This window comes from Coregonus clupeaformis, chromosome 29, assembly GCF_020615455.1.
Source record: "Coregonus clupeaformis isolate EN_2021a chromosome 29, ASM2061545v1, whole genome shotgun sequence".
Taxonomy (NCBI): Eukaryota; Metazoa; Chordata; class Actinopteri; order Salmoniformes; family Salmonidae; genus Coregonus; species Coregonus clupeaformis.
The window spans coordinates 20,288,117-20,315,824 of NC_059220.1; the positions used below are offsets into that span (position 1 = coordinate 20,288,117).

The window sequence follows — 27,708 nt, forward strand, 5'->3', positions numbered from 1 at the left end:
TACCGATATCATGTCTTGCCATACTTCATCATATAGTTGCCGTTTGACATGATTCTAAATGTATCTTAATGTTTGTAATGTTTTATCATGTGGCAACTTTGACTCAAGTGGCCTTAACTTATTTTCTCACAAGCTTTCATGGCAGATGTGGTTTATGGTGTATGCCAGTGAAACCTTAATATTGTTCAGCCCACTGGCCTTCATGCTGATGCAGTGTTCAAGTTTTATTCTCTAACATTTGTCAATGCATCCATCCATGATGATAATAAATAAATGTGTCAATACAAAATGGTATGCATATTTACTACAATTACTTTATACACATTTACCACAGTCTTAGAGAATGTGCATGGAAATTATAAATGTCAATGATTTACAGTGCATTTGGAAAGTATTCAAACACCTTGACTTACTCCACATTTTGTTATGTTACAGCCTTATTCTAAATGGATTAAATTGTTTCCCCCCCCTCATCAATCTACACACAATACCCCATATTGACAAAGCAAAAACAGGTTTTTAGAAAATTTTGCTAATTTATTCAAAATAAAAAACTGATATCACATTTGCATAAGTATTCAGACCCTTTACTCAGTACTTTGTTGAAGCATTTTCAGCATCGATTACGAGTCTTCTTGGGTATGACGCTACAAGCTTGGTACACCTGTATTTGGGGAGTTTCTCCTATTCTTCTCTGCAGAACCTCTCAAGCTCTGTCAGGTTGGATGGGGAGCATCGCTGCACAGATATTTTCAGGTCTCTCCAGAGATGTTCAAGTCCGGGCTCTGGCTGGGCCACTCAAGGACATTCAGAGACTTGTCCCGAAGCCACTCCTGCATTGTCTTGGCTGTGTGCTTAGGGTCGTTGTCCTGTTGGAAGGTGAACCTTCACACCAGTCTGAGATCCTGAGCACTCTGGAGCAGACTTTCATCAAGGATCTCTCTCTTTGCTCTGTTCATCTTTCCCTCGATCCTGACACGTCTCCCAGGCCATGCCGCTGAAAAACATCAACACAGCATGATGCTACCACCACAATGCTTCACTGTAGGGATGGTGCCAGGTTTCCTCCAGACATGACGCTTGGCATTCAGGCCAAAGAGATCAATCTTGGTTTCATCAAACCAGAGAATCTTGTTTCTCATGGTCTTAGAGTCATTTAGGTGCCTTTTGGCAAACTCCAAGCAGGCTTCCTTTTACTAAGGAGTGGCTTCCGTCTGGCTACTCTACCATAAAGGACTTATTGGTAGAGTGCTGCAGAGATGGTTGTCCTTCTGGAAGGTTCTCCCATCTCCACAGAGGAACTCTGGAGCTCTGTCAGAGTGACCATCGGGTTCTTGGTCATCTCCCTGACCAAGGCCCTTCTCCCCCTATTGCTCAGTTTGGCCGGGTGGACAGCTCTAGGAAGAGTCTTGGTGGTTTCAAACTTCTTCCATTCAAGAATGATGGAGGCCACTGTGTTCTTGGGGACCTTCATTGCTGCAGAAATTTTGTTCTGAATGCTTATGTAAATAAGGTATTTCTGTTTATTTTTTATAAATTTGCAAAAATGTTTTACTTGTTTTTGCTTTGTCATTATGGGGTATTGTGTGTAGATTGATGAGGAAAAACATTAATTTTATCAGTTTTAGAATAAGGCTAATGTAACAAAATGTGGAAAAAGTCAAGGGGTCTGAATACTTTCCGAATGCACTGTATACAGTACATTACATAAGACAATGTAAAAAGACATTGATTGTACGATCATACATAAATGCATTAGATCAACTAGATTCAGCCGCGGGACAATTTTTTATTGCGCGGATGGCAGGGGGGCCACAACATAATAAAACAAATATTTTTAGATTGCAAATTGACCGCAAGAAGCCTAAACAGCCTAATATTTGACTAAAACAATCATTTCAAACCTTGATTACATTTGGGGACATTGCCTTGCATAGGGTGCAGTCTTTCGATGGGACGTTAAAATGGGTGTCCTGACTCTGTGGTCATTCAAAATCCCATGCCACTTATTGTAAGAGTAGGGGTGTTACAGTGGTGTAGTGGTGCCTGGAGAAGTGGGTATACTTTCATTTTGCAAAAAAAAACACCCCCCTGGCGTGAAAAATCCCATATTGGTATTTCACAGTCAGGCCAACCCAAGCTGTACTGTGCAGTAGACTAATGGTAGGCCTACTATTGAAACAGAAACTGTCAGAAGTTCACAGGTTTCTGATTTTCCCAATTTTTTTCAGGTTTTCGTTCTCAGTCACTTTTGTTTTTGTTTTTCTTCAGAAAAACAACAATTGTATTTTTTTTTTACCCATTCAATGCTTGAGTAGTTATAATAATAATAATATGCCATTTAGCAGACGCTTTTATCCAAAGCGACTTATAGTCATGTGTGCATACATTTTTGTGTATGTTACTCTTTAATTCAAGTGTGCAGGCACCTAGCACTATTGTTTGATTAGTGGTGTTTCTGTAGCACATGAGACGGAGTTTGCAAAATAAATGGCCACTGGATTGATGCAAATAATCAACATGATATCATTCTGACATGGGCTACCATCAAGCAGCAGACGGTTAGGCCTACCGAGTCGCTATATTTTTCCTGTTCCTTAATTGTTTGAAACCTGGATGTTTTACTTCATATTATGAGGCATGTCTTACCTTGCTTCAAAATAACCTATAGCCAAAATCCCACCATAGAAATGTACTCATATGCGTTCTCCTGTTCTATTGGTTTTCTTTCAACTTTCTTTCATTGTCTATCAGAAAAGGCATTATCCTACTCATATTAGCAACCCATGATAGTTGTTGCATCTTTAAATCCCCCCTCTAACGGATATTTCCATCTCTGTCCATGAAACCACTTGCATGTGCGGTGCGCATTTTATCAGCCCTATTAATTGATACGGCGTATACCTACACTACACTACTTTGATATGTATCAGTGGGGATTAAGAAGTGATACCCTTTGAAAAATAAGCGCTTACAGTTAGTGAGTGCATACATTTTTATTTTTTTTCATACTGGCACCCCGTGGGAAACGAACCCACAACGCCATGCTCTACCAACTGAGCTACACCGTGTCACGACTAAATTCCTAACCTGGCCACATTCCATCATGGCCACCTACTCATCCCCCTCATTCCTAATTGGCACCTGATAGCTGATGTGTGGAGAGCGTTCTGGAACTAAAATGGTTGTCATGCATCACTGATGGTGGATGAGGTGAGTTTACCCCTACTATGTAAAGCGATTTGAGTACCTCAGTTGGTAGAAAAATGCTATATAAATCCAATCAATAATTATTATTATACAATCACGTCTCTCTATTAGCCTGGGAATATTTGGGAACAGATTTCCAAAATTAAAATCACATGGAGCTGATTTTCTGGTGTTTTTACAGTCTTGTGTCCAATAATTAAAGTTCAACAAAAAAGTTATTTATTTTGCGGTCAAAACATGGGGGGGCAAATAAAACGACCCAGGGGATAAATTCGGCCCGTGGGCCGCCAGTTGGGGAACCCTGCATTAGAGAGTACTCATGTCATGCGTCATAATAAAAACATTACAGTTGATACGCTGAAATAAATTTCAATCTTCGAGTGGGCTGTACTTTGTAAAATTCTTTCTCTTAATTGGTTGATTCATCGCCCACGATTTACCCATTGGTCAAATGTTGCGTTTGGGTGTTTGCGAAAGGAAGAACTGTCAACTAGCTAGCTGCCATGTAAATATTCTGGAGAGCTGCAAGGATGTCTAAAAGAACAAATGAATAGCAATTCCCGAAGAACTGGAGCAAAATGAAATCTAATGTCATACAACGTATATCAAGGTTTGTGTTCTCTTTTTGCCCTTAGACTTTCTATAAGGAGAAAGAATACCAAGTCGTTGGGTGCGGCCTGTTGTAGTACTAGCTAGCTAACGTCACTCAGTTAAGCTAACGTCATTAGCTTACCTGAAGCGGTGGCTGTCAAAAAGATGTTACGAGGCAGACATGGCGCAGCAAGAGTCTGTCGGTTTACTTCAAATGACCACATTTATGTGTTTTGTTGATAGTTTAAGATAATGACCTCAGAATACCGCAAATCTCAAATTCATTGTTTGGGGAAGGTCGGACAATCTAACGCTCGTGCCCACAACAAACAAACCTAGTTAACGTTAGCTACCATCTAGCTAAGTGAAGAAGCTTTCTAAATGTTCATCATGGGTTAGCCGGGGGGCCATCCACTGGTCGTGAAATGGTATCGATCTGGGGACCCCCGGCTAAACATGGATGTGAACCGCAGGCAGTAAATTAACTAGCTGTATTTATTGCAATCCATGAAAATCTAGTGTAGTACAAGGTTAACCAAATTCGGTCCTGGGGACCCCAGGGGGTACGACGTTTTGCCTGAGCATTACACGGCTGATTCAAATAATCAAAGTTCATTATTTGAATCAGCTGTGTAATACTAGGGCAAAAACCAAAACGTGCGTCCCTTGGGGTCCTCAGGACCGAGTTTGGGATATACGCTGCACTAGCGAGAGTGCAAGGTGGTTCACTTGTTGTTCTGAAAGCCACCTAGCTAACTAAGCTAGCTTGCCTCCTACTAACTTACAAACAAATAGTCATACATTTGAGTATTTATATCACATAATCATGTGGCTAACTAGTACAAAACTATTTGTCATGATGGTTGGTTCAAATAATTGATTGTTCTGTTGTCAAACATCCAATTTTGTACTGCAACATGTTTGAGCCTGCCTTGAAAGATTCAAAGAATGAATCCTGTTTTGCTGTCTGCATGACATGACTTGCTGTCTGTATAACACTGCTTAAGCATACTTGGTGGGCCAACATGATGAGCTTCACCGACACAAGGAAATAACTTTGTCAAGTGATGATGTCCTAGGTTGAAAAACTCGATTTTCAGATAGGACCTAGATAGTATTCTATTTTCCTCATAACTGTTGGTCATAATCTACTACCATGGCATGCATCATATCACTGTACTCAGATCTGGTTCATCAAGTTCCTGTAGTATTAGGCATACGATCACTCTGAACTTTCAGGAAAAACTGTGTCTCTTCATCAAACAAGCCTGGTTCACAGTTCTGGTTTCACTCAACCGGACTAACACACACACACAGGTGTGTTTATGAACGGCAGTGCTTATGTCCTGTGCATTTTTATTTTTCTTTTTTCTACACAGCGTGATCTAAGGTGGATTAGGTAGGGATTTGCTTGTGTGTGTTCACCACTACTGACCTCTCATTTTTCTGAGTAACAACTGGACTACACCCATACCATACTTGTGCGTTCAGCCTTACTCACACACAGGTAGCTCAGAGGTTTCACTCTTGCCCTACTCCACATGACCTGCCTGAGAAACTGGGCCCCATTCAATCAATACTTGGAAGTGTCCTGGTTAAACAATACCCTTCCAGTGTTGTTGGAGTGCAAGCTTATGCCTTAACCACAAGAGCTGCAAACTAGGCTATGTCTGGTCAGTTTAGGGTAGTTGATTTCAAACACTTTTTGAACGAAACTTTTTATACATATTTGCCTATGGTAGAAGTGGTCAGAAAGTAACTTTTTGGACCTGAATGCCAAAACATTTAGGAGATCAAATTTGACCTATTTTGCATACCCCACCCTATCATGAGACATCCATGTCTTCATCGCTGCAAAATATAAATGGTTGAGTTTCATTATCATTTAAAAGCTTACAAACAGGGTTGTCAAACTATTTTATAATTTCTAGAATTGTAAAAATATACACTGCTCAAAAAAATAAAGGGAGCACTAAAATAACACATCCTAGATCTGAATGAATGAAATAATCTTATTAAATACTTTTTTCTTTACATAGTTGAATGTGCTGACAACAAAATCACACAAAAATTATCAATGGAAATCAAATTTATCAACCCATGGAGGTCTGGATTTGGAGTCACCCTCAAAATTAAAGTGGAAAACCACACTACAGGCTGATCCAACTTTGATGTAATGTCCTTAAAACAAGTCAAAATGAGGCTCAGTAGGGTGTGTGGCCTCCACGTGCCTGTATGACCTCCCTACAACGCCTGGGCATGCTCCTGATGAGGTGGCGGATGGTCTCCTGAGGGATCTCCTCCCAGACCTGGACTAAAGCATCCGCCAACTCCTGGACAGTCTGTGGTGCAACGTGGCGTTGGTGGATGAAGCGAGACATGATGTCCCAGATGTGCTCAATTGGATTCAGGTCTGGGGAACGGGCGGGCCAGTCCATAGCATCAATGCCTTCCTCTTGCAGGAACTGCTGACACACTCCAGCCACATGAGGTCTAGCATTGTCTTGCATTAGGAGGAACCCAGGGCCAACCGCACCAGCATATGGTCTCACAAGGGGTCTGAGGATCTCATCTCGGTACCTAATGGCAGTCAGGCTACCTCTGGCGAGCACATGGAGGGCTGTGCGGCCCCCCAAAGAAATGCCACCCCACACCATGACTGACCCACCGCCAAACCGGTCATGCTGGAGGATGTTGCAGGCAGCAGAACGTTCTCCACGGCGTCTCCAGACCCTGTCATGTCTGTAACATGTGCTCAGTGTGAACCTGCTTTCATCTGTGAAGAGCACAGGGCGCCAGTGGCGAATTTGCCAATCTTGGTGTTCTCTGGCAAATGCCAAACGTCCTGCACGGTGTTGGGCTGTAAGCACAACCCCCACCTGTGGACGTCGGGCCCTCATACCACCCTCATGGAGTCTGTTTCTGACCGTTTGAGCAGACACATGCACATTTGTGGCCTGCTGGAGGTCATTTTGCAGGGCTCTGGCAGTGCTCCTCCTGCTCCTCCTTGCACAAAGGCGGAGGTAGCAGTCCTGCTGCTGGGTTGTTGCCCTCCTACGGCCTCCTCCACGTCTCCTGATGTACTGACCTGTCTCCTGGTAGCGCCTCCATGCTCTGGACACTACACTGACAGACACAGCAAACCTTCTTGCCACAGCTCGCATTGATGTGCCATCCTGGATGAGCTGCACTACCTGAGCCACTTGTGTGGGTTGTAGACTCCTTCTCATGCTACCACTAGAGTGAAAGCACCGCCAGCATTCAAAAGTGACCAAAACATCAGCCAGGAAGCATAGGAACTGAGAAGTGGTCTGTGGTCACCACCTGCAAAACCAGTCCTTTATTGGGGGTGTCTTGCTAATTGCCTATAATTTCCACCTGTTGTCTATTCCATTTGCACAACAGCATGTGAAATGTATTGTCAATCAGTGTTGCTTCCTAAGTGGACAGTTTGATTTCACAGAAGTGTGATTGACTTGGAGTTACATTGTGTTGTTTAAGTGTTCCCTTTATTTTTTTGAGCAGTGTATATAAATAGTAAATTTTTGACCTTTTTTAAAGGGGCAATCTGCAGTTGCTACATACAGGGGAAAAAAAGTATTTAGTCAGCCACCAATTGTGCAAGTTCTCCCACTTAAAAAGATGAGAGAGGCCTGTAATTTTCATCATAGGTACACGTCAACTATGACAGACAAAATGAGAAAAAAAATCCAGAAAATCACATTGTAGGATTTTTTTATGAATTTATTTGCAAATTATGGTGGAAAATAAGTATTTGGTCAATAACAAAAGTTTCTCAATACTTTGTTATATACCCTTTGTTGGCAATGACACAGGTCAAACGTTTTCTGTAAGTCTTCACAAGGTTTTCACACACTGTTGCTGGTATTTTGGCCCATTCCTCCATGCAGATCTCCTCTAGAGCAGTGATGTTTTGGGGCTGTCGCTGGGCAACACGGACTTTCAACTCCCTCCAAATATTTTCTATGGGGTTGAGATCTGGAGACTGGCTAGGCCACTCCAGGACCTTGAAATGCTTCTTACGAAGCCACTCCTTCATTGCCCGGGCGGTGTGTTTGGGATCATTGTCATGCTGAAAGACCCAGCCACGTTTCATCTTCAATGCCCTTGCTGATGGAAGGAGGTTTTCACTCAAAATCTCACGATACATGGCCCCATTCATTCTTTCCTTTACACGGATCAGTCGTCCTGGTCCCTTTGCAGAAAAACAGCCCTAAAGCATGATGTTTCCACCCCCATGCTTCACAGTAGGTATGGTGTTCTTTGGATGCAACTCAGCATTCTTTGTCCTCCAAACACGACGAGTTGAGTTTTTACCAAAAAAGTTCTATTTTGGTTTCATCTGACCATATGACATTCTCCCAATCCTCTTCTGGATCATCCAAATGCACTCTAGCAAACTTCAGACAGGCCTGGACATGTACTGGCTTAAGCAGGGGGACACGTCTGGCACTGCAGGATTTGAGTCCCTGGCGGCGTAGTGTGTTACTGATGGTAGGCTTTGTTACTTTGGTCCCAGCTCTCTGCGGGTCATTCACTAGGTCCCCCCGTGTGGTTCTGGGATTTTTGCTCACCGTTCTTGTGATCATTTTGACCCCACGGGGTGAGATCTTGCATGGAGCCCCAGATCGAGGGAGATTATCAGTGGTCTTGTATGTCTTCCATTTCCTAATAATTGCTCCCACAGTTGATTTCTTCAAACCAAGCTGCTTACCTATTGCAGATTCAGTCTTCCCAGCCTGGTGCAGGTCTACAATTTTGTTGGAGTGTGACTGTTTGAGGTTGTGGACAGGTGTCTTTTATACTGATAACAAGTTCAAACAGGTGCCATTAATACAGGTAACGAGTGGAGGACAGAGGAGCCTCTTAAAGAAGAAGTTACAGGTCTGTGAGAGCCAGAAATCTTGCTTGTTTGTAGGTGACCAAATACTTATTTTCCACCATCATTTGCAAATAAATTCATAAAAAATCCTACAATGTGATTTTCTGGATTTTTTCTCTCTCAATTTGTCTGTCATAGTTGACGTGTACCTATGATGAAAATTACAGGCCTCTCTCATCTTTTTAAGTGGGAGAACTTGCACAATTGGTGGCTGACTAAATACTTTTTTCCCCCACTGTACATTTTTGAAATGATAAATTAATGATGTACTCATGGATTCATGAAGAATAACTTTATAAATGCCTCATGAGCTTAATTCAACTTTCATACCTCATCAGAACCAAAAATATAAGCTTGTTCTATATCGTGGAGCTCCGCCCCATAGGGGAGCTATGCTCCTAGTGGTTTACCCTCTGCCCTACGGCAGAAACAGCCTGAAGCAAAACTTATGCACACACCTGCAGCCAATGGGAGCACAGGTGCCCCTATATAAAGGGACCCGTTCCCTCAATCTGCCTCCCATTATCTTCAGCGACTGGACTAGAATTGAAGAAGCCATAGAAGACTCAGGAAGATCTCGTCGTTGATATCCAGCCATCAACGTCTTCCAGCATGAGCGCACCAGGGAATTTCCCACCCCCAAAAGCCCTTTTTAGGGCTCTATGTCGATGCACTGACATGGCAGCTACGGACCCCCACGACCTTTGTTTCGTGTGCTTGGGACCGCAGCATGCTAAGGACGGTCTCGACAACCCTCCTAACTGCGCCTCCTGCGCCCTCCTTCCTAGCAAGGAGAGGAAGCAGCGTTGGGCGTTCTTTAGAGAGGACGTCCCTCTAGAGGATGTATTGTCCACTCTCGCCTCTGCTTCAGAGGCGTCGACGGACAGTGCTGGCTCAGAGGACGGCAAGGAAGGCACAGAGATGGATATCCCAGTGGGACAATCCGGAGCTCTGGCGCCAGCTTTCAAGACCCCCTTTCCGTTGGAGAGCGCGAGGTCTGAAGGCTCCTTGTACGATGACGACATGGGCTCTGTGAGATCAGAAGCCCTGTCCTTCGCGGCAGCCTCTCTGCGTTCGGACTTTCCCGAACTCATTGAGAAGGCGGCTAATCGACTGGAGATAGCGCTGCCCCCAGCTCCCCTCCCTGTGGAAGTGGACCTGATGGAAGGCGGCCCCTACTCCAAGCCAAGGAGGGCGGCTGAGCCAATGGCTCCAGCCATGCCTTCCCTTGGCAAATATGTCGAGGGCTCGTGGGGCTCACCTCTGGCGGCGCGTTCGCCGGCCAGAGCGTATATCCCATTCACCAGAGTGGCCGGTAATGAGTGGGCGGCTAAGGGAATCCCTAGGCTCGAAGGCGCCATGGCGGCGTACTTAGTGCCAGGTTCGAGTCCCTGGGCAGCCTCCAAGAAGGCCACCTTGCCAGCACAAAGGGACAGGCTCACAGCACAGCTGGCTGAGAAGTCCTTCACGCTGGGAGCCCAGGGCGTGTCAGCGGCGAATAACATCGCCCTCCTCGCGGCCTCCCTATCCCATCTCACAACGGGTAGGTCGGAGTTGACCAGCGAGGAAATCGAGGAGGCGTCCAGGATTTCCGGGGCCATCCTCCATCTGACGCAGGCTGTGGCAATCTGCGCAGGCAGGACCATGGCCACCTCGGTGGTCACAGAGCGTCACCTGTGGCTATCTATGACGGCCATGAAGGAGACTGACAGAGCCTCCTTGCTCAACGCTCCCGTCTCCAGCGAGGGCCTATTTGGGGTCGCTGTGAAAGACGCAACAGAGCGTATCGCTAAATTGGATGAGGAGAGGAAGCACCTGGCCAAACATCTGCCATTGGCAATGAAGGCCAGCAGAGCCCCAGCTACTCCGTCCACCTCCAACGCCCCCAGTAGAGCTACAGGGAGGCGACGGGCCAGGCGACAGGCGTCCACCACAGGCGGCAAGAGAGCGGGTTCGGCCCCTCCAGCAGCGACAGTGGCAGCGACGGTTCCGCCGGCGAGGGAAGTCGCCGTCAAGCCGGCCTGGCAGCACCAGAAGGTCTCCCAAAAAAGGCGGCACCAATGACGAGGCGAGGGGGAGAGGACGGAAGACAGCTCGGCGCAAGACGCAATTGAGCTTACTGTTCCCCCCCACCCCACTGTTCAGGGCGTGGAGGGTGTGTTTTGTGGTTGTGTGAATAAAGAGCTGGTTCTCACTGACATTGTCAAAGAAGGACATTTATTCCATAACGTACTGCAGAACACTTCACGTTCTATGGTTTTCTCTCACCATCCTGAGTGTAGCTCAACCCACCAAGAGTGCGTAGTTGAGCGCATTCAGGAGAGGAAAAGGGAAAAGGTAGCAAGGCGCAGCCTTAGCTCACTTAATAAAGATCTTTTACTACAGACTCCTAGGAGCTCTGTAGTAAAGGTCTCACACAGCAGGCAGCTGTCTCTGTCCCAATGTGACATGAAGACGCAGCCGCTAGCCGGGAATGACGCCTTGCTGCAGGCTAATGCCTCAGCCAGCGCAGATCAGACCCGTGCGACGTTCACGGAGAGCGGGAATACCAGAGTTACAAGTATAACCAAGGTATGGACGCCTCCGGTCTATTCAGAACGTAACAATGCCCATGGCTCTGAGCGCAGCTCACCACACATTGAGTGTGCTGTTGAGCAGCCGCATGAGACCAATGAGGAGGTATTGTGGCACCACCGTGTGGTACCAGTCAGTGATCACATCTTTCAGACTCTGTTGAGTACTGTAATGGATGGGTCTCATGGCAAGCAGCAGTCTCAGTCAGACAATGACATGATGACGCAATTGCTATCCGGGGAGAGCGCTCTGTCTCAGGCCAATGCCTCAGCCAGTGCAGTTCAGAACCGTGCTGCGTTCACGGAGGGCCGGATTACTGGAGTTACGGTCGTAACTAACGTATCAAGGCCCCCGATTCACCCAGAACGAGCTGATGTTTCCTCTCCCTTTCGAGGGGGCCCGCCTTGGGCTATTCCACCAACTCAGTGCTGGGGAATAGCGGCGGCGAGGGCCATAGAGGAATACAGGTCCTTCCTACTGGATGCACCACAGCTTTGTGCGCGCCCGCTTTCTCTGCATCGCTGGCAGTGGCAACGAAGCTGTACCCTCTCACGCTGGCTAGATCAGACGTTGCAGAAGGGTTATGCCCTCCAATTCCATCGGCCCCCACCCCCGTTCAGGGAGTGGTGGAAACGGTGATGAAAACGCCAGACAAAGTAGCCGCTCTGATGTCAGAGATTACGGAACTTTTGGCGAAGGAGGCGGTCACAGTAGTTCCCCGAGAGCAAAGGAACAAAGGGCTGTATTCGCCCTATTTCCTAGTGCCCAAAAAGACGGGGGGAGTGAGGCCGATTTTGGACTTACGCATTCTCAACGAGAGCATAACCAAACGGCCCTTCCGAATGCTGACGACAAAACGTCTACTGGAATGTGTCCAGAAGGGAGATTTTTGTACAAGCATAGACCTAAAGGACGCGTACTTTCATGTGCCGATACAATCACGCCACAGAACGTTTCTGCGGTTCGCCTTTCAAGTGGTGGCGTACGAGTTCACGAGGATGCCGTTTGGGTACGCCCTGGCACCTCGAACATTTTCCAAATGTGTGGAGGCGGCATTGGAGCCGCTGCGTCGTCAAGGGATAAGGATACTAGCCTACCTAGACGACCTGCTGGTTCTCGCCCCGTCAGCAGAGCTGGCGTTCACTCACACGACACAGACAGTGATTCATCTCACGCGTCTGGGGTTCGCTGTGAATTGGAAAAAGAGCGCACCCTGGCCCAGTCATCAGATTGTCTACCTGGGACTACAGCTAGACACTGTAATGATGAGGGCTCGAATTTCGGACCCTCGAAGGGCAGCATTGTTACTAGCCCTGAGGAGGTGTCGTCCGAATCACACAGTAACGGCGCTATCGATCATGTCACTTTTGGGTCTCATGTCGGCAGCCCACTCTGTGGTCCCGCTGGGGCTTCTGCACATGCGCAGAACACAGCGGTGGTTCGCCCAACTAAGACTAGACCCAGTGCGTCAACGTCATCGGTTGGTGGTGGTTCCTCTCTCGCTAAGAGCAGACCTGGACTATTGGAGGAACCGATGGGCAAGGTGTCATCCTACATTCCAGTGTTTACAGATGCCTCTCTGACTGGATGGGGAGGGACATGTCAGTCTCAAGCGATAGGAGGTGCATGGCCTCAATCAGGTCGTCACATCAACCTCCTAGAGTTGGAAACGGTTCGACTGGTTTTGACCCACTTCGCGTCTACCCTTCGGGGTCGCGATGTGTTGGTCTGGTCAGACAACCGGACCACAGTGGCTCACATAAACCGCCAGGGAGGGTCAGGTCTCCTGCCCTCCATCGGGCGGCAGTGGAATTGTGGCTGTGGGCTCACAAGCACCTTCGCTCGTTGAGAGCAGCGCACATTCCGGGCTACTTGAACGTAGGGGCAGACCTCATGTCAAGAGGGGGTCCTCGAGACGACGAGTGGTGTCTGCACCCGGACATTGTTCTACGAATTTGGGAACAATTCGGGAGAGCCGAGGTGGACCTGTTCGCGTCACGTGTGAACGCGCAGTGTCTCCTATGGTTTTCCCTGAGGGAACAGGACGAACCACCACTGGGAAGAGACGCATTCGCGCACTACCCGTGGCCGAAAGTTCTTCTGTATGCATTCCCTCCGCTGTCTTGCATTCTCCCACTGCTAGCCAGGGTGAGGTCAGAGGAGCTGTCAGTGATACTGATAGCGCCCGATCGCCCGGGGGCTCCGTGGTTTGCGGAGATGAGTCAGATGTTGATTGCGCCACCTTGGCCAATTCCACATCGACGAGACGCGTTGACCCAGGCGGGAGGCTCGATAGGGCAGTGGCCCATAATCGGCCAACCACTGAAGGCTTGGTTCCTGAATGGGACAGGTTGAGGCGCCGTGGGTTATCTGATGCAGTGATCAGAACCATACAGGGCGCAAGAGCCAGTTCCACTTCTAGAGTGTATACCAGCAGATGGAATGTTTTCTCACAATGGTGTGACACACAGGACGTGGACCCCATGAGCTGTCAGGTAGAGAGTGTGCTCTCATTCCTGCAGTCTATGTTTGATAAGCAGAAATCGCCCTCCACCATTCGAGTGTTTGCAGCGGCAATTTCAGCTGGTCATGAAGGGTTTAACGGGAAAAACGTGTTCAGTCACCCATTAGTGAAACGTTTCTTATTGGGAACGCGACGGCTTAGGCCGATGCCTAGAGCTACGCTGCCCAAGTGGGATTTGGCCTTGGTTCTCGAAGCGCTATGTAAGTCGCCGTTCGAGCCATTGAATCAAATACCCCTCAAGATGCTGTCTATCAAGACGGCGCTGTTGCTCGCCTTGACTACTGCTAAGCGGGTCAGTGATTTGTGTGCACTGTCGACGAGACCCGACTGCCTTGCCATCAATGGCGATCTGAGCAGAGCGGTGTTACGTCCTAACCCGGCATTTGTGCCGAAGGTTATTAACAGTGCATATAGATCACAGATCGTGGACTTGTGGGCTTTTCATCCCCCTCCCCATGGGGAGAGGAGTGAGGAAAAGCTTCATTGTCTGTGCCCAGTACGCGCTTTGGCGTGCTACATTGAGCGCACAGCAGCGGTTAGGTCATCGCCTCAGCTGTTTGTGTGTCACGGTGCGGCTGCATTAGGTAGACCACTTTCAAAACAGCGATTGTCTCATTGGCTTTGTGAAGGTATTGAGAGGCGTACGAGGCGGCGGGGCAACAACCGCCTCAGGGTATTAGAGCGCACTCCACTCGTGGAGTAGCAGCTTCTACTGCCCTCTTCAGAGGAACAGAGGTAGAGGATATTTGTAGAGCAGCGTCATGGTCGGCACCGTCTCCTTTTATCCGTTTCTATCTGTTGGATATGTCTTCTAACTCTTTGGCTCGGTCTGTACTCAGCGTGGCTGAAGGGAGATCTTGAGAAAAAAAAACAGAGAAAGAAAGCAGGATTGTGACCATGCTCATAAGTCCGTTTTTATTAGAAGAAACATATTATGGATGGACATGTTTTCTAACTCTTTAGTTCGGTCGGCATCAGCAGAGCTGAAAGGCGATTTTGAGCTAGAAAGAATGGACAAAGCAGGACCTTGGACAGGTTCCAATCAGGTCCGCTTTGGTTAGGAAAACTTGTTATGTCTAGGATAAGCTTTTAACTCTCAAGCTCGATTGCACTCAGCACAGCTGAAGGAGAATCTTGAGCTGGAGGAGAGAGAAGCAGGATGATAGACAGGTCTCTATCAGGTCCGCTTTGGATGAAAAGCATATCTTGTGGCATGTCTCCTGACTGACAGTGTCAGTATGGTAGAGACATGTATTGAGGGGACAGAATGTGAGGTCATCTATCTGATGGTTCAGTTTAGTATGACTAGTATATTTTGTTCCTGCCTACTAATCTCTGGGTTCCATTGAGTGAGTAAGGCGGTCTATTGGACACATAATGTAGAGTGACATTTATGTCATTCCATTAGTGGACGATAGTGTTGTCACAGAATATTGAGGCACGGCTATCTGCTAGTACAGATTAGCATGGCTTCTATTCTGATGGTCTGCCCACTAGCCATTGGCATTGCTATTGAGCTAGATGGGGCGGGTCTATAACCGATGACGCGGTATATTGTGACGCCCGGATGGGTTTTTTAGTCGCAGTACTGCGGGAATTGGTTGCAGCTATTGCTGGGCTTGACCTTTTTTCATTTTTTAATGGGAAGTGTTAGGCTCGGCAGGGAGTACATTTTGGAGCGTTTTGCTCCGCCTTAAACCACTAGGAGCATAGCTCCCCTATGGGGCGGAGCTCCACGATATAGAACGATTAGTTACCGGAGTGTAACTCCAGTTCTATGAGTGGAGCGGAGCCCCATAGGACTTAAGGCCCTGCCGACCCTCTCTAGTCTCGCTGAAGATAATATCTCGGGAGGCAGATTGAGGGAACGGGTCCCTTTTATATAGGGGCACCTGTGCTCCCATTGGCTGCAGGTGTGTGCATAATTTTTGCTTCAGGCTGTTTCTGCCGTAGGGCAGAGGGTAAACCACTAGGAGCATAGCTCCCCTATGGGGCTCCGCTCCACTCATAGAACTGGAGTTACACTCCGGTAACTAATCGTTTTACTCCAATGCTTGTAAACAAAGTAAACGTAAACAAACACTATACCATCAAAACATGGTTAAAACTATAATTGTGATATCATGGATGGTCAGTCCTTGCATTCATAACTCTGTCTATGAATTTGAGAGTTTTTTTTAGATTTCTCCAGCCCAATCCCTCAGCTTTTTACTGAAACAGTGGCGGGGACACACTTTTGTTTTGTTTCAACTGCTAATTGCCGCTTTAACATCAATTATCTAAAAGCGCGTGAACTCTGATTATTTTCATTTTCGAGTATGTGGTAACTTAGCCTCTGCCGATTCCTCAACAACTGGATGTTCCTGTTTTCAGGGGAAATAGAAAGAGAGCCTGTGACGCGACTTCTGCTTTGGACGTTAACTCTTTACGCTCGTACTCGTATACGGGTTGAAAATGGCAGATTTGGGCACTAATAAGCACCTAAGTTGGAACGTAGTGGCTGTATAGCAACATGCTATACGTGACGTCAGAGCTCTGGCTCTGCGCAGCGCATTATGGGTTTTGACTGACGGCTGTTCTGAACTTGAGCACCGCGCGACAAGAAGTTGCCTCCATCCCTCCTGGTAATTGGGCAACTTTTGCAAATGTTTTGTTGTCTGAGTGAGGGAAATGCTGTAAATTAAGATGACTTGATGTATTTTGAAAGATGAGATGTTGAGGATTATAATAATTAACGCATTGATCTCATACAAGCAAGCCAAACACCCGTGAGTCCAAATATACACTTCACATTTCCAAATCATAAAACTCATGTTAAATACAGTGTCAACATTTATGATCACTATGTTTGATATACAGTTACAAGATTACATGTCTTCATACCCTGGGGTTGTTCTGAACAGAATGAGCATATGTTTGTTTATTGTGAAGAAAATGAGCCGCGGCACACGCACCAGAATGCACTCATGACTCCTTTCTATGCGAAAAAAATACATGTTTCTCTGAATTGCCTTGTGAAAGCCTAACACTGTAAGCTTGTATTTTATAACTTAGCTAGTCATGTTGGCAATAGAACAAGCTTTCAAATCATGCCCACCTTACCCGGATTGTGATTTATAATGGACTGTTTTTGTATTGAGTAAAGAACAACAGTATTTGTGTGATAGCGGGGAATTAGGGTTGTGTTCCAAACGAAACAATGACAAGTGTCCTTGCTATAGTTCTTTAACGGCACAGATAGAAGAGTTTAAAAAAGTACCTTTTTATAGTGAAGACTCTTTGAGTCATAAAAGTGCATTGAAATTGCTTAGGAACTGCATACTTTGAAGAGGTGTGTGTGTGTGGCCACTTGGAGACACCAGTTAGTCCTCTCACTTAAACTCTTCTGTTTTAGTCTTATGTTGCATCTACCCCACATTTTCCAGGAATGGTCTTATCATGTTACTGAATGTATCCAGAGTATTTTCAGATTTTGTTATCAACAAATGCGGCGAAAAGTACAGTAAATGTGAAATGCACATAAAATCAACAGTGTAATGTTTGGATTCAGCCTTGTCAGGGAACTGTTGTGTACTCAACTTTGGTCTAGTCATTTTCCCATTATCTCCAAACTGTTCCCTTTCAATTGCTACAGTGGTTATGCATTTCATATTTCTTCTGTAAGAAAGATTTCAATTTAGCCCTATCAATATAGGCCAATTCCCACGAGTGTAAATGGTTAACAAGGCAACACTGATATTGTGAAGGAGGAAACAAAGTACTTTAAGCATATGTTTTTGTTTCAGTCACCTCCACCTCTCCTCTAACTGAAGCTAATTGTAGAGATTTTTTCTATTGGTAATGTCAAATTAACAGCCATACAGAAAGACTCATGTGAAGGTGAAATTACAGAGGAGGAACTTCTGGATGCAATTAAAGACTTTAAGTCCGGGAAAACTCCAGGGTTGGATGGCATACCAGTCGAGGTATACCAAACCTTTTTTGATATACTGAGAGGACCGTTATTAGCATGTTTTAACCACTCCTATGTAAATGGTAGATTATCAGACACTCAAGAAGAAGGTCTGATTTCATTATTACTGAAACAGGATACAAGTGGAAAATATAAAGATCCAGTCCATTTAAAAAATTGGAGGCCCCTTACACTTCAGTGTTGTGATGCAAAAATTCTAGCAAAATGTATAGAATTAAAAAGGTATTGTCGGACATTATTCATTCTAATCAGACAGGTTTTTTACATGGATGATACATTTGAGATAATATAAGGCAAATACTGGGAACAATAGAACACTATGAAAAATCTGGGAAACCAGGCATGCTATTCATAGCAGACTTTGAAAAGGCATTTGATAAAGTACGACTGGGGTTTTTATATAAATGCCTGGAGCATTTCAATTTTGGAGAATCTCTTATAAAATGGGTTAAAATCATGTATAGTAACCCTAGGTGTAAAATAGTAAATAATGGCTATTTCTCAGAACGTTTTAAACTGTCAAGAGGAGTGAAACAAGGTTGTCCACTATCAGCATATGTATTTATTATGGCCATCGAAATGTTAGCTATTAAAATCAGATCCAACAATAATATCAAGGGATTAGAAATGCAGGGCTTAAAACAAAGGTGTCATTGTACGCTGATGATTCATGTTTTCTTTTAAATTCACAACTTCAATCCCTCCACAGCCTCGTAGAGGATCTAGATGATACATTTTCTAACCTCTGGATTACAACCAAATTATGATAAATGTACTATATTACATATTGGATCACTAAAAAATAAAAAATTTACATTACCATGTAGTTTACCAATGAAATGGTCTGATGGTGATGTGGATATACTCGGAATACATATCCCAAATGAAATAAATGATCTCACTCCAATACATTTTAATAGAAAGTTAGCAAAAATAGATAAGATCTTGCCACCATGGAAAGGTAAATACCTGTCAATTTGTGTAAAAATCACCCTGATTAACTCTTTAGTATTATCCCAGTTTACCTATTTTTGCTTATGGTCTTGCCTACGCCTTGCGAACAGTTTTTAAATTATATGAGAAAAAAATATTCTATTTTATTTGGAACAACAAGCCAGACAAAATTAAACGGGCCTATTTATGTCATATGAATTCGGAGGACAGAAATTATTAAATATTAAAGCATTAGACCTATCACTAAAAGCTTCAGTCATACAAAAGTTATACTTAAATCCGAACTGGTTCTCTAGCAAATTAGTAAGATTGTCTCACCCCATGTTCAAGAATGGCCTTTTTCCCCTTTATTCAGATTACAACCTCTCACTTTCAGTTATTTGAAAAGGAAATCATCTCCCAAATATCACTATTTCTAAAACAAGCCATAAAAAGTTGGTTGCAATTTCAATTGAATCATCCAGAAACGACAGAACAAATAATGCAACAAATATTGTGGGTAAACTTAAATATACTAATTGATTTAAAAAAAAAAAAAAAAAGTAAACAATTAAAAATAGAAAAACATGTATAATCTTCGTAAATTATATTGTAGGTAGGACTTATGTCGCACATGCAGCTAACAAAAACATATGGAAATGTCTGCTCTAACCAAAATTACAACCAAATAATTGCAGTATTACCGCAAAAATGGAAGAGGAAAGTGTCGGCCCTGCATTAAAGAACATAATTGGTTAAAGAAAGTTGTGATAAATAAAAAAGTATACCAGTTTCATTTAAGGACAAAAGGATTGACAGCTGTCCCATATAGATTGCAAAATAGTTGGGAAGCTATTTTTGACGTACCGATTCCATGGCATAGTGTTTATGAACTGATGCGCAAAACAACGCTGGATTCTAAACTTATAATTTTTCTATTTAAATTATTATACACAATTCTTGCTACCAATAGAATGTTATTTATATGGGGGATACAATCTTCCCAGCTCTGCAGATTTTGCTGCGAAGAGACAGAATCATTAGATCATTTGCTTTGGTACTGTCCATTTGTAGCTTGTTTTTGGACACAGGTCCAGGAATGGCTAAAGGATTGCATTATTTACCTGGTGCTAACCCTGCAGATAGCACTACTGGGTGATCTGAAAAGAACAAGAATAAAAAAATAAAAAACAAGGCAACACTCCACCTCCACATTTTACTGGATTGGTTGAACAGTGCAGAAGAAGAACTTATTGAAATGATATAAATATAGATAATAGAATAGACATTCCTATTTAAGTTGACATTCTACGGTGGCTGGACCGGCGGCCACCTTTGCGGTAGTAATTGGAAGTAAAAATGTTAATTCAAATTATATTTCAATGATGTACCAGTTAAATTGCAGTGTTCTGAAGGGATATGTCCACTATGAATTATATTTCTATTATTTAAATGACACCGACCCTGTATTCAAGAGTGTGCTGTGTTTCAACTGATGGCGGGCATAACACAAACACCTTAGAATATGTAAAATAGGGTCAGATTTAGGCTTGGGCGATACCCCGGTATATGGTATAAACGGTATATTTTGAAATACCGACGGTATGATTTTCAATACCTTTAATTGAAAATCACCGCCTCGCAGGGGTGCGTGCTAAGCCACTGCTTATAACTAACTATAAGTTAAGCATAACTATGAGAAATCTAAAATGTTTCAAATAAAATAAATCCAGCTCATGGCTCCAGCTATGCATTTGGTTTGCTAACTTGCTAGCTAAGTGGCTATATGTCAAGATCAAGCTTCTTGGTTACAGCAGAGACATTCTAGCCTGAGTACCAGTTTATTTAGCTAATATTGCACTCCTTGCCACTCCTTGTCATTGCCAAAGAGACTGTCCTTTCTGCCATCTTCAAATATGAACATTCTATCATTTAATGAGCTTGAGGAGAACAGAGGAGCTGATCCTGATTTGATAACCATCACAGCTATCCTCCAATCACAACAATTATCAAAATATTGGAACTATGTCACATTTTTTCTCCACAGAACACATTTGTGTCCGTTTGCTAAGCAACAGTTTTTTGTTTGTTTGTCCAGACGAAACCAGTCTGTCAAAAGTTGCTAGCTCACGTCTAAATTCTCAAACTAAATACAGTGAGGGGAAAAAAGTATTTGATCCCCTGCTGATTTTGTACGTTTGCCTACTGACAAAGAAATGATCAGTCTATAATTTTAATGGTAGGTTTATTTGAACAGTGAGAGACAGAATAACAACAAAAAAATCCAGAAAAACGCATGTCAAAAATGTTATAAATTGATTTGCATTTTAATGAGGGAAATAAGTATTTGACCCCCTCTCAATCAGAAAGATTTCTGGCTCCCAGGTGTCTTTTATACAGGTAACGAGCTGAGATTAGGAGCACACTCTTAAAGGGAGTGATCCTAATCTCAGCTTGTTACCTGTATAAAAGACACCTGTCCACAGAAGCAATCAATCAATCAGATTCCAAACTCTCCACCATGGCCAAGACCAAAGAGCTCTCCAAGGATATCAGGGACAAGATTGTAGACCTACACAAGGCTGGAATGGGCTACAAGACCATCGCCAAGCAGCTTGGTGAGAAGGTCCTCTGAAGCTCAATTGGTAGAGCATGGCGCTTGTAACGCCAGGGTAGTGGGTTCGATCCCCGGGACCACCCATACGTAAAACATGTATGCACACATGACTGTAAGTCGCTTTGGATAAATGCGTCTGCTAAATGGCATATTAAGGTGACAACAGTTGGTGCGATTATTCGCAAATGGAAGAAACACAAAATAACTGTCAATCTCCCTCGGCCTGGGGCTCCATGCAAGATCTCACCTCGTGGAGTTGCAATGATCATGAGAACGGTGAGGGATCAGCCCAGAACTACACGGGAGGATCTTGTCAATGATCTCAAGGCATCTGGGACCATAGTCACCAAGAAAACAATTGGTACCACACTACGCCGTGAAGGACTGAAATTCTGCAGCGCCCGCAATGTCCCCCTGCTCAAGAAAGCACATATACAGGGCCGTCTGAAGTTTGCCAATGAACATCTGAATGATTCAGAGGAGAACTGGGTGGAAGTGTTGTGGTCAGATGAGACCAAAATCGAGCTCTTTGGCATCAACTCAACTCGCCGTGTTTGGAGGAGGAGGAATGCTGCCTATGACCCCAAGAACACCGTCAAACATGGAGGTGGAAACATTATGCTTTGGGGGTGGTTTTCTACTAAGGGGACGGGACAACATCACCGCATCAAAGGGACAGTGGACGGGGCCATGTACCGTCAAATCTTGGGTGAGAACCTCCTTTCCTCAGCCAGGGCATTGAAAATGGGTCGTGGATGGGTATTCCAGCATGACAATGACCCAAAACTCATGGCCAAGACAACAAAGGAGTGGCTCAAGAAGAAGCACATTAAGGTCCTGGAGTGGCCTAGCCAGTCTCCAGACCTTAATCCCATAGAACATCTGTGGAGGGAGCTGAAGGTTCGAGTTGCCAAACGTCAGCCTCGAAACCTTAATGACTTGGAGAAGATCTGCAAAGAGGAGTGGAACAAAATCCCTCCTGAGATGTGTGCAAACCTGGTGGCCAACTACAAGAAACGTCTGACCTCTGTGATTGACAACAAGGGTTTTGCCACCAAGTACTAAGTCATGTTTTGCAGAGAGGTCAAATACTTATTTCCCTCATTAAAATGCAAATCAATTTATAATATTTTTGACATGCGTTTTTCTGGATTTTTTGTTGTTGTTATTCTGTCTCTCACTGTTCAAATAAACCTACCATTACAATTATAGACTCATGTCTTTGTCAGTGGGCAAACGTACAAAATCAGCAGGGGATCAAATACTTTTTTCCCCTCACTGTACATACTGAAATTCCAACCACAAAACCTCTTGCTTTGATTTTAAGACTCAGAATACAACAACTTGCCTAGCTAACAGCTAAATGTTTGTTTTTGACTTTGTTATCATTTCTAAATCTATTTTTGAGGCTGCACATGTTGTCATGGAAAATATTTATGTAATTTCCATCAACCAATTTGCAACTCTGCTGTAAATCCAGCTGCATATTGAACGTTGAGATTGCCGAAAGGCCAGTCTGTTTGGCAATGGAGTGGCAAGGAGTGGAATCTTAGCTAAAAAGACTGGTATCCAGACTAGAGCCATTCAATCCCCTCCTGCATAAAGATCCTGTTGCCTAAATTGTTTTGTGCGTCCAGAAAATCATATATATTATTTTAGAAATAACGCCGCTTGTGTGCACTTCCGGTAATATCGTATACCCCTTTATGGTACAGAAGCGGTATGACAATCTGGATACCGCCCAACCCTAGTCAAACTGCAACATAATATTTGAAAATGAAAACATTTGGATTTTTACATTCAAGGATTAAAAGAAAATTATAAAAAAATTGTTAAATAGTTTGACAACCCTGTTTTGTAAGCTTTTAAATTATATCACACTCAACTGTTAATCTTTTCCAGTGATGAAGACCTGGGATATCTCCTGGGAGGGTGGGTTTTGCAAAATCGGTCAACTTTGAGCACCTCTATCTCCTAAAATGTTTTTGCGTTCAGGTCCAAAAAGTCACTTTCTGACCACCTCTACCATGGGTAAATATGTATGAACGTTTCATTCAAATCAAAAGGGGTGTGGTCAAAAAGTGATTGAAATCAAATGGAATGACCCTTTACTAACATGTCATGCAATTCTTTTAACAATGTTGGCAACTAGTTAGGCTTTTCCAATCTGTTTCTCAGGGTCCCTCAACTATTGCACACTTTTGTTCATTTTTGTAGCAGCAAACCTGATTCAACCAAGCAAAGGCATTGATGATATGTTGACTAGTTGAATCTGTGTTAATGCTAGAACAGAAATGTGTTGTCTGGAGGTTTCCCAGAGGAATGGATTTTGAAACACTGAGTTATTTGGCTGTCTGCTGTGATAATCAGTGAACTCATCTTATGATCCATTTGGTCTGTTTCAGTGCTGGTTGTCATACTGAGCCACAGCTGTAACCATGGATGCCAAAGCCAATGACAGCACCTTCCCTAGCTTTGGAGACTTAGATGATTTCCTCACCAAGCATGACTCCAATTTTGTGTGGCTACTTGTGGGTAAGTGTTGAGGAAATGTTCTAGGGTGGGGGTGGAACAGCAGTGAATCTCAGCCATTTCTCACATTAGAGTTGATGAATGGGGAGCACTTAACTCCAAGTATACAGGCGTGAAGCCTCATTTAACACTCATAACGATATGAGGCATAGTTTAAACCCTCTGAGTCAGTGGTAACTAGGGGTGTAATTCCAATCCTAATGGTAACCCATCTTTCACTTGAGTCATGACAGGACATGGACCAGCTATTATGTCACTGTTGTGACAATCTTAATGAAGTCGTTACGACAGTACCAAACATTTCCTCTTTAACTAAGGATGGTGTGATATCAGTGACACTAGCTGACTACGCTCTGTTTTCTCTTCCAGCCACCATTCTGTCCTGTGGATGGATCATCTACCTGACCTACTACAACTCCCGCAACATCGGCCTCATCTTAACCCTCATCATCAACAGACTCTACAAGAATGGCTACATTCACATCGGTGAGTGTAAATAATGAAATTAAACAAGCTTGCAGATGCGTGAATATGAACCTTGCCAGAGACTTGCAGACTCAGACTTGGCTCCCAGTTGCCCTATTTATGGAATTCAGTGTGAATAATCGAATGTTAGCGTGTCTGAAACTGTGACCTACTCGGATCAGTTTTAGCATCACTGTCTGACTGTCTGTCTGTCCTCTCTCTCCACAGGCTCCTTCTCTTTCTCGGTGCTGTCGGGGAAGGTCATGTTCAGGGATGTGTACTTCATCAACGAAGATATGTCCATCAGGTGCTTACTTTTACACTATTATGTTATGTATTCTACTCTCTATACAATACATGCTTATATTCTAATACTATTTTATTCTACCTTCAATGTATATTGTGTTACAGAATACAAGATGGTTTCCTTATATTCCGCTGGTGGAAAATGTATAACCCTAAGCAGAAACAGCACGGTCAGTGGATTGTACAAGAGACATTATGGTTTTGAATTGGATATGGGAAACAAGTCCATAGGTGTAGGAGTGGTGGGAGGCTGCAGAAACTCAAATAGCTTGTACTCTTCTTGACCATCATGTCAAAGTTACAGATGATCTTGTTCTTTTCTTCTCCAGACCCCAAGGCTGAGACCAGGCTCTACGTGACCGTAAATGGATTTGAGTTCCACATTTACAACCGTACAGACCTCTACGCACGACTACAGGAGACCTTCGGGTTGGACCCGACCCTCATATCTCCCAAAAAAGACGAGGAGAGAGGAAGAGAGGAACGAGAAAAGAGCCTGGACAGTGTTAACATCAAAGCAGAGACTCCAGACCCGTCGTCATCTTGGAGATCCCTCATCCCCGTCATCAAAGTCAACATCAGCACAGTGAGTTTTCCATCACACCCACACACACTAGTCAATAGTTAGGTTATCTGAAAGTGCACTTATGTTTAATTCTCATCATCACTGTATCGTGTGTATTTCTCCAGGGTCGCTTGGCATTTGGGAACCACCACCTGCCACAGACGATATGTGTGAATTTTGAGGATGCCTTCCTGACCTACGCCACCAAACCCCCTTCCAGCCACCTGGACCAATACATGCACATCATCAAGGGCTCTCTGGAGAATGTCCGCGTCATGCTCGTACCCAGCCCACGCTACCTGGGCATGCAGAACGACGAGTAAGTTGACCTTTGACCCTAACCCGCATTACATGGGCCTGCTGAACGATAAGTGAGCTGACCATCGACCCTAACCTCTTAATCCTAAAGAATACAACCTCTGTTGTCCTTCATAGGCCGCCCAGACTGATGGGAGAAGGGTTTGTGGTCATGCAGTCTAATTACGTGGACATCTACTATTACCAGGATGAACCAGGTACGACCATATTGTGTAGAATTTGCCAGGATCGCAGAGTCCTGAATAGCTTTTTTTATACCTGTAAAGTCATTAGTAATTCATATTATTGTGTGTGTATTGTCAGGCCTGGTCCCAGAGGAGCAGGAGAGTGGGGATCCAGAGCTGTGTGGAGAGGGCACCAAACTGCAAGATCTGCCTCCCTGCTGGGGTCTGGACATAGTCTGTGGAAAAGGAACTGACTTCAACTATGGACCCTGGGCAGACAGGCAGAGGTACACACACACTAACTATACTACTACATAATACATCATTGGCTGTTCACCAGACTCAGCAGCATTCTCTCCTGTGTGCAGAGACCATAGGAATATAATTACTCATATTTATATTTCTGTATGCAGGGACTGCCTGTGGAAGTTCTTCCTCCCGGCAGACTACCAATCCTTGGGTGTTACGGAGGTGGCTCAGCCCGGCAAACCAAGACAGATCCTAGCCTTCGAGCTGCGCATGAACATTATCGCAGACGCCACCATAGACCTGCTCTTCACCAAAAACAGGGTACCAGGAGACCAGGCTGCTCTCTCCTCTCCTCTCCTCTCTCTCATTTTGTTAAAAGCTCCATGTATTAGATAATGTCAGATCTAAATAGCTGTAAAGTATTATAATCCATTCCACAATGGGATCATGTGTTTCTCTCATTATGTGCTCTTGATTTTTCTGCTCTTAGGAAACCAATGCCATCCATGTGAATGTTGGAGCAGGCTCTTATCTGGAAGTGAACATCCCCATGACTGTGGGGGAGACTGGTGAGTTGGACACTGAGAGAAAGAACTGAGATTAGAAGAAAGTGGATGTCTTTAGTAGGGGTGTGCCGACCTTACCATACTCGTATTCGTATCCATAATTGACAGTTGATAGTCTGATCGGATGATATTCTTGATTGGAAAACACGGAAGTGTTTTAATATGCCTAAATAGATGTTGGCAAAATACCAATCTCCCTGCAAAATAAACTGCAGATTAGGAGCAGTGTGTGAAGGTGTGTGTGTGTCCTCAACTTGCAGAGGGCAGTTTGCTGTCACTCAGTCAGAATGCGCATCAAAGTTTCATATTTTCTCCCTACCTTCGCCCTGCTTGTTAGATACTATGCACATTGATAGCTTGACCAAATGTCCTACACATTTGATTTATCATAGTAGGAGGCTAACAGAAGGCAGCATCAATAAATGATCAAACCGAAACATGCAAGGAGAAGTGGTTGTGTGAAATTATGAAGCAAAGCGAGTGGACGTAGAAATACAGCTTCGCTCTTTCCAATCAGAGCAGCAGGATCAACGCCCTTCTCTTTACAGACAGGCAAACTAGCCAGTTTAGTTATTTAGACTACGTAGCAACTTGCATTTGATTGACTTACTTTCCGATCACGGATAATAACAAAACATATTTGGATCATAATCGTATCAGGACAATTGCCCATATCTGTTACGATACTCGTTTTATCCGACTACTCAGCCCACCCCTAGTCTTTAGGTCTATGGTTACAGGGTAAGACAGAGGAGGGATGCCGTGAAAGCATGCATTAATCATGACTCATTAATCAATATTACCATCAATAAAGTTCAAACTTGGATTGTCTGTGAGCATTCGTTCTCTCCTCTCTCTCCCCAGGCTACTCTCCCACCATCAAAGGTCAGCTGCTCCATGTTGACACCACCACCAGCATGCAGTACAGGACCCTGCTGGAGGCTGAGATGCTGGCTGTAAGTACAGTACAATAGGAATCTGTAGGGGACCTATTCTACCACAAGCCATAAACTGAATTTCCAATACAAGTTTTGTACTGCAACAGAGTGATTTGTGGGATTCAAATTCATACCATGGATCATACGCAAAAATGTATGCACGCATGACTGTAAGTCGCTTTGGATAAAAGCGTCTGCTAAATGGCATATTATTATTATTATTATTATTATTTAGCTATTTGATTTTGAATTGTAGGATCCCTTTAGGTTTAAAAGTAAT

At 44.2% G+C, this 27,708-nt stretch overlaps 1 protein-coding gene across 1 annotated transcript in view; it reads left to right on the forward strand.

The window, feature by feature from the left end:
- Window positions 1-3,700: 3,700 nt before the first annotated feature.
- The window catches only part of LOC121544808 (transmembrane protein KIAA1109 homolog), a 104,022-nt gene continuing 80,014 nt past the window's right edge, over window positions 3,701-27,708 (forward strand). Inside the window, exons 1-12 of the mRNA XM_041854968.2 lie at window positions 3,701-3,820; window positions 23,731-23,860; window positions 24,227-24,343; window positions 24,551-24,629; window positions 24,734-24,798; window positions 24,958-25,214; window positions 25,319-25,512; window positions 25,629-25,708; window positions 25,815-25,962; window positions 26,089-26,245; window positions 26,415-26,493; window positions 27,355-27,446. Of these exons, the coding sequence (XP_041710902.2) occupies window positions 23,764-23,860; window positions 24,227-24,343; window positions 24,551-24,629; window positions 24,734-24,798; window positions 24,958-25,214; window positions 25,319-25,512; window positions 25,629-25,708; window positions 25,815-25,962; window positions 26,089-26,245; window positions 26,415-26,493; window positions 27,355-27,446 (1,365 nt within the window). The 5' untranslated portion in view covers window positions 3,701-3,820; window positions 23,731-23,763. The remainder of the gene's footprint in view (window positions 3,821-23,730; window positions 23,861-24,226; window positions 24,344-24,550; window positions 24,630-24,733; window positions 24,799-24,957; window positions 25,215-25,318; window positions 25,513-25,628; window positions 25,709-25,814; window positions 25,963-26,088; window positions 26,246-26,414; window positions 26,494-27,354; window positions 27,447-27,708) is intronic.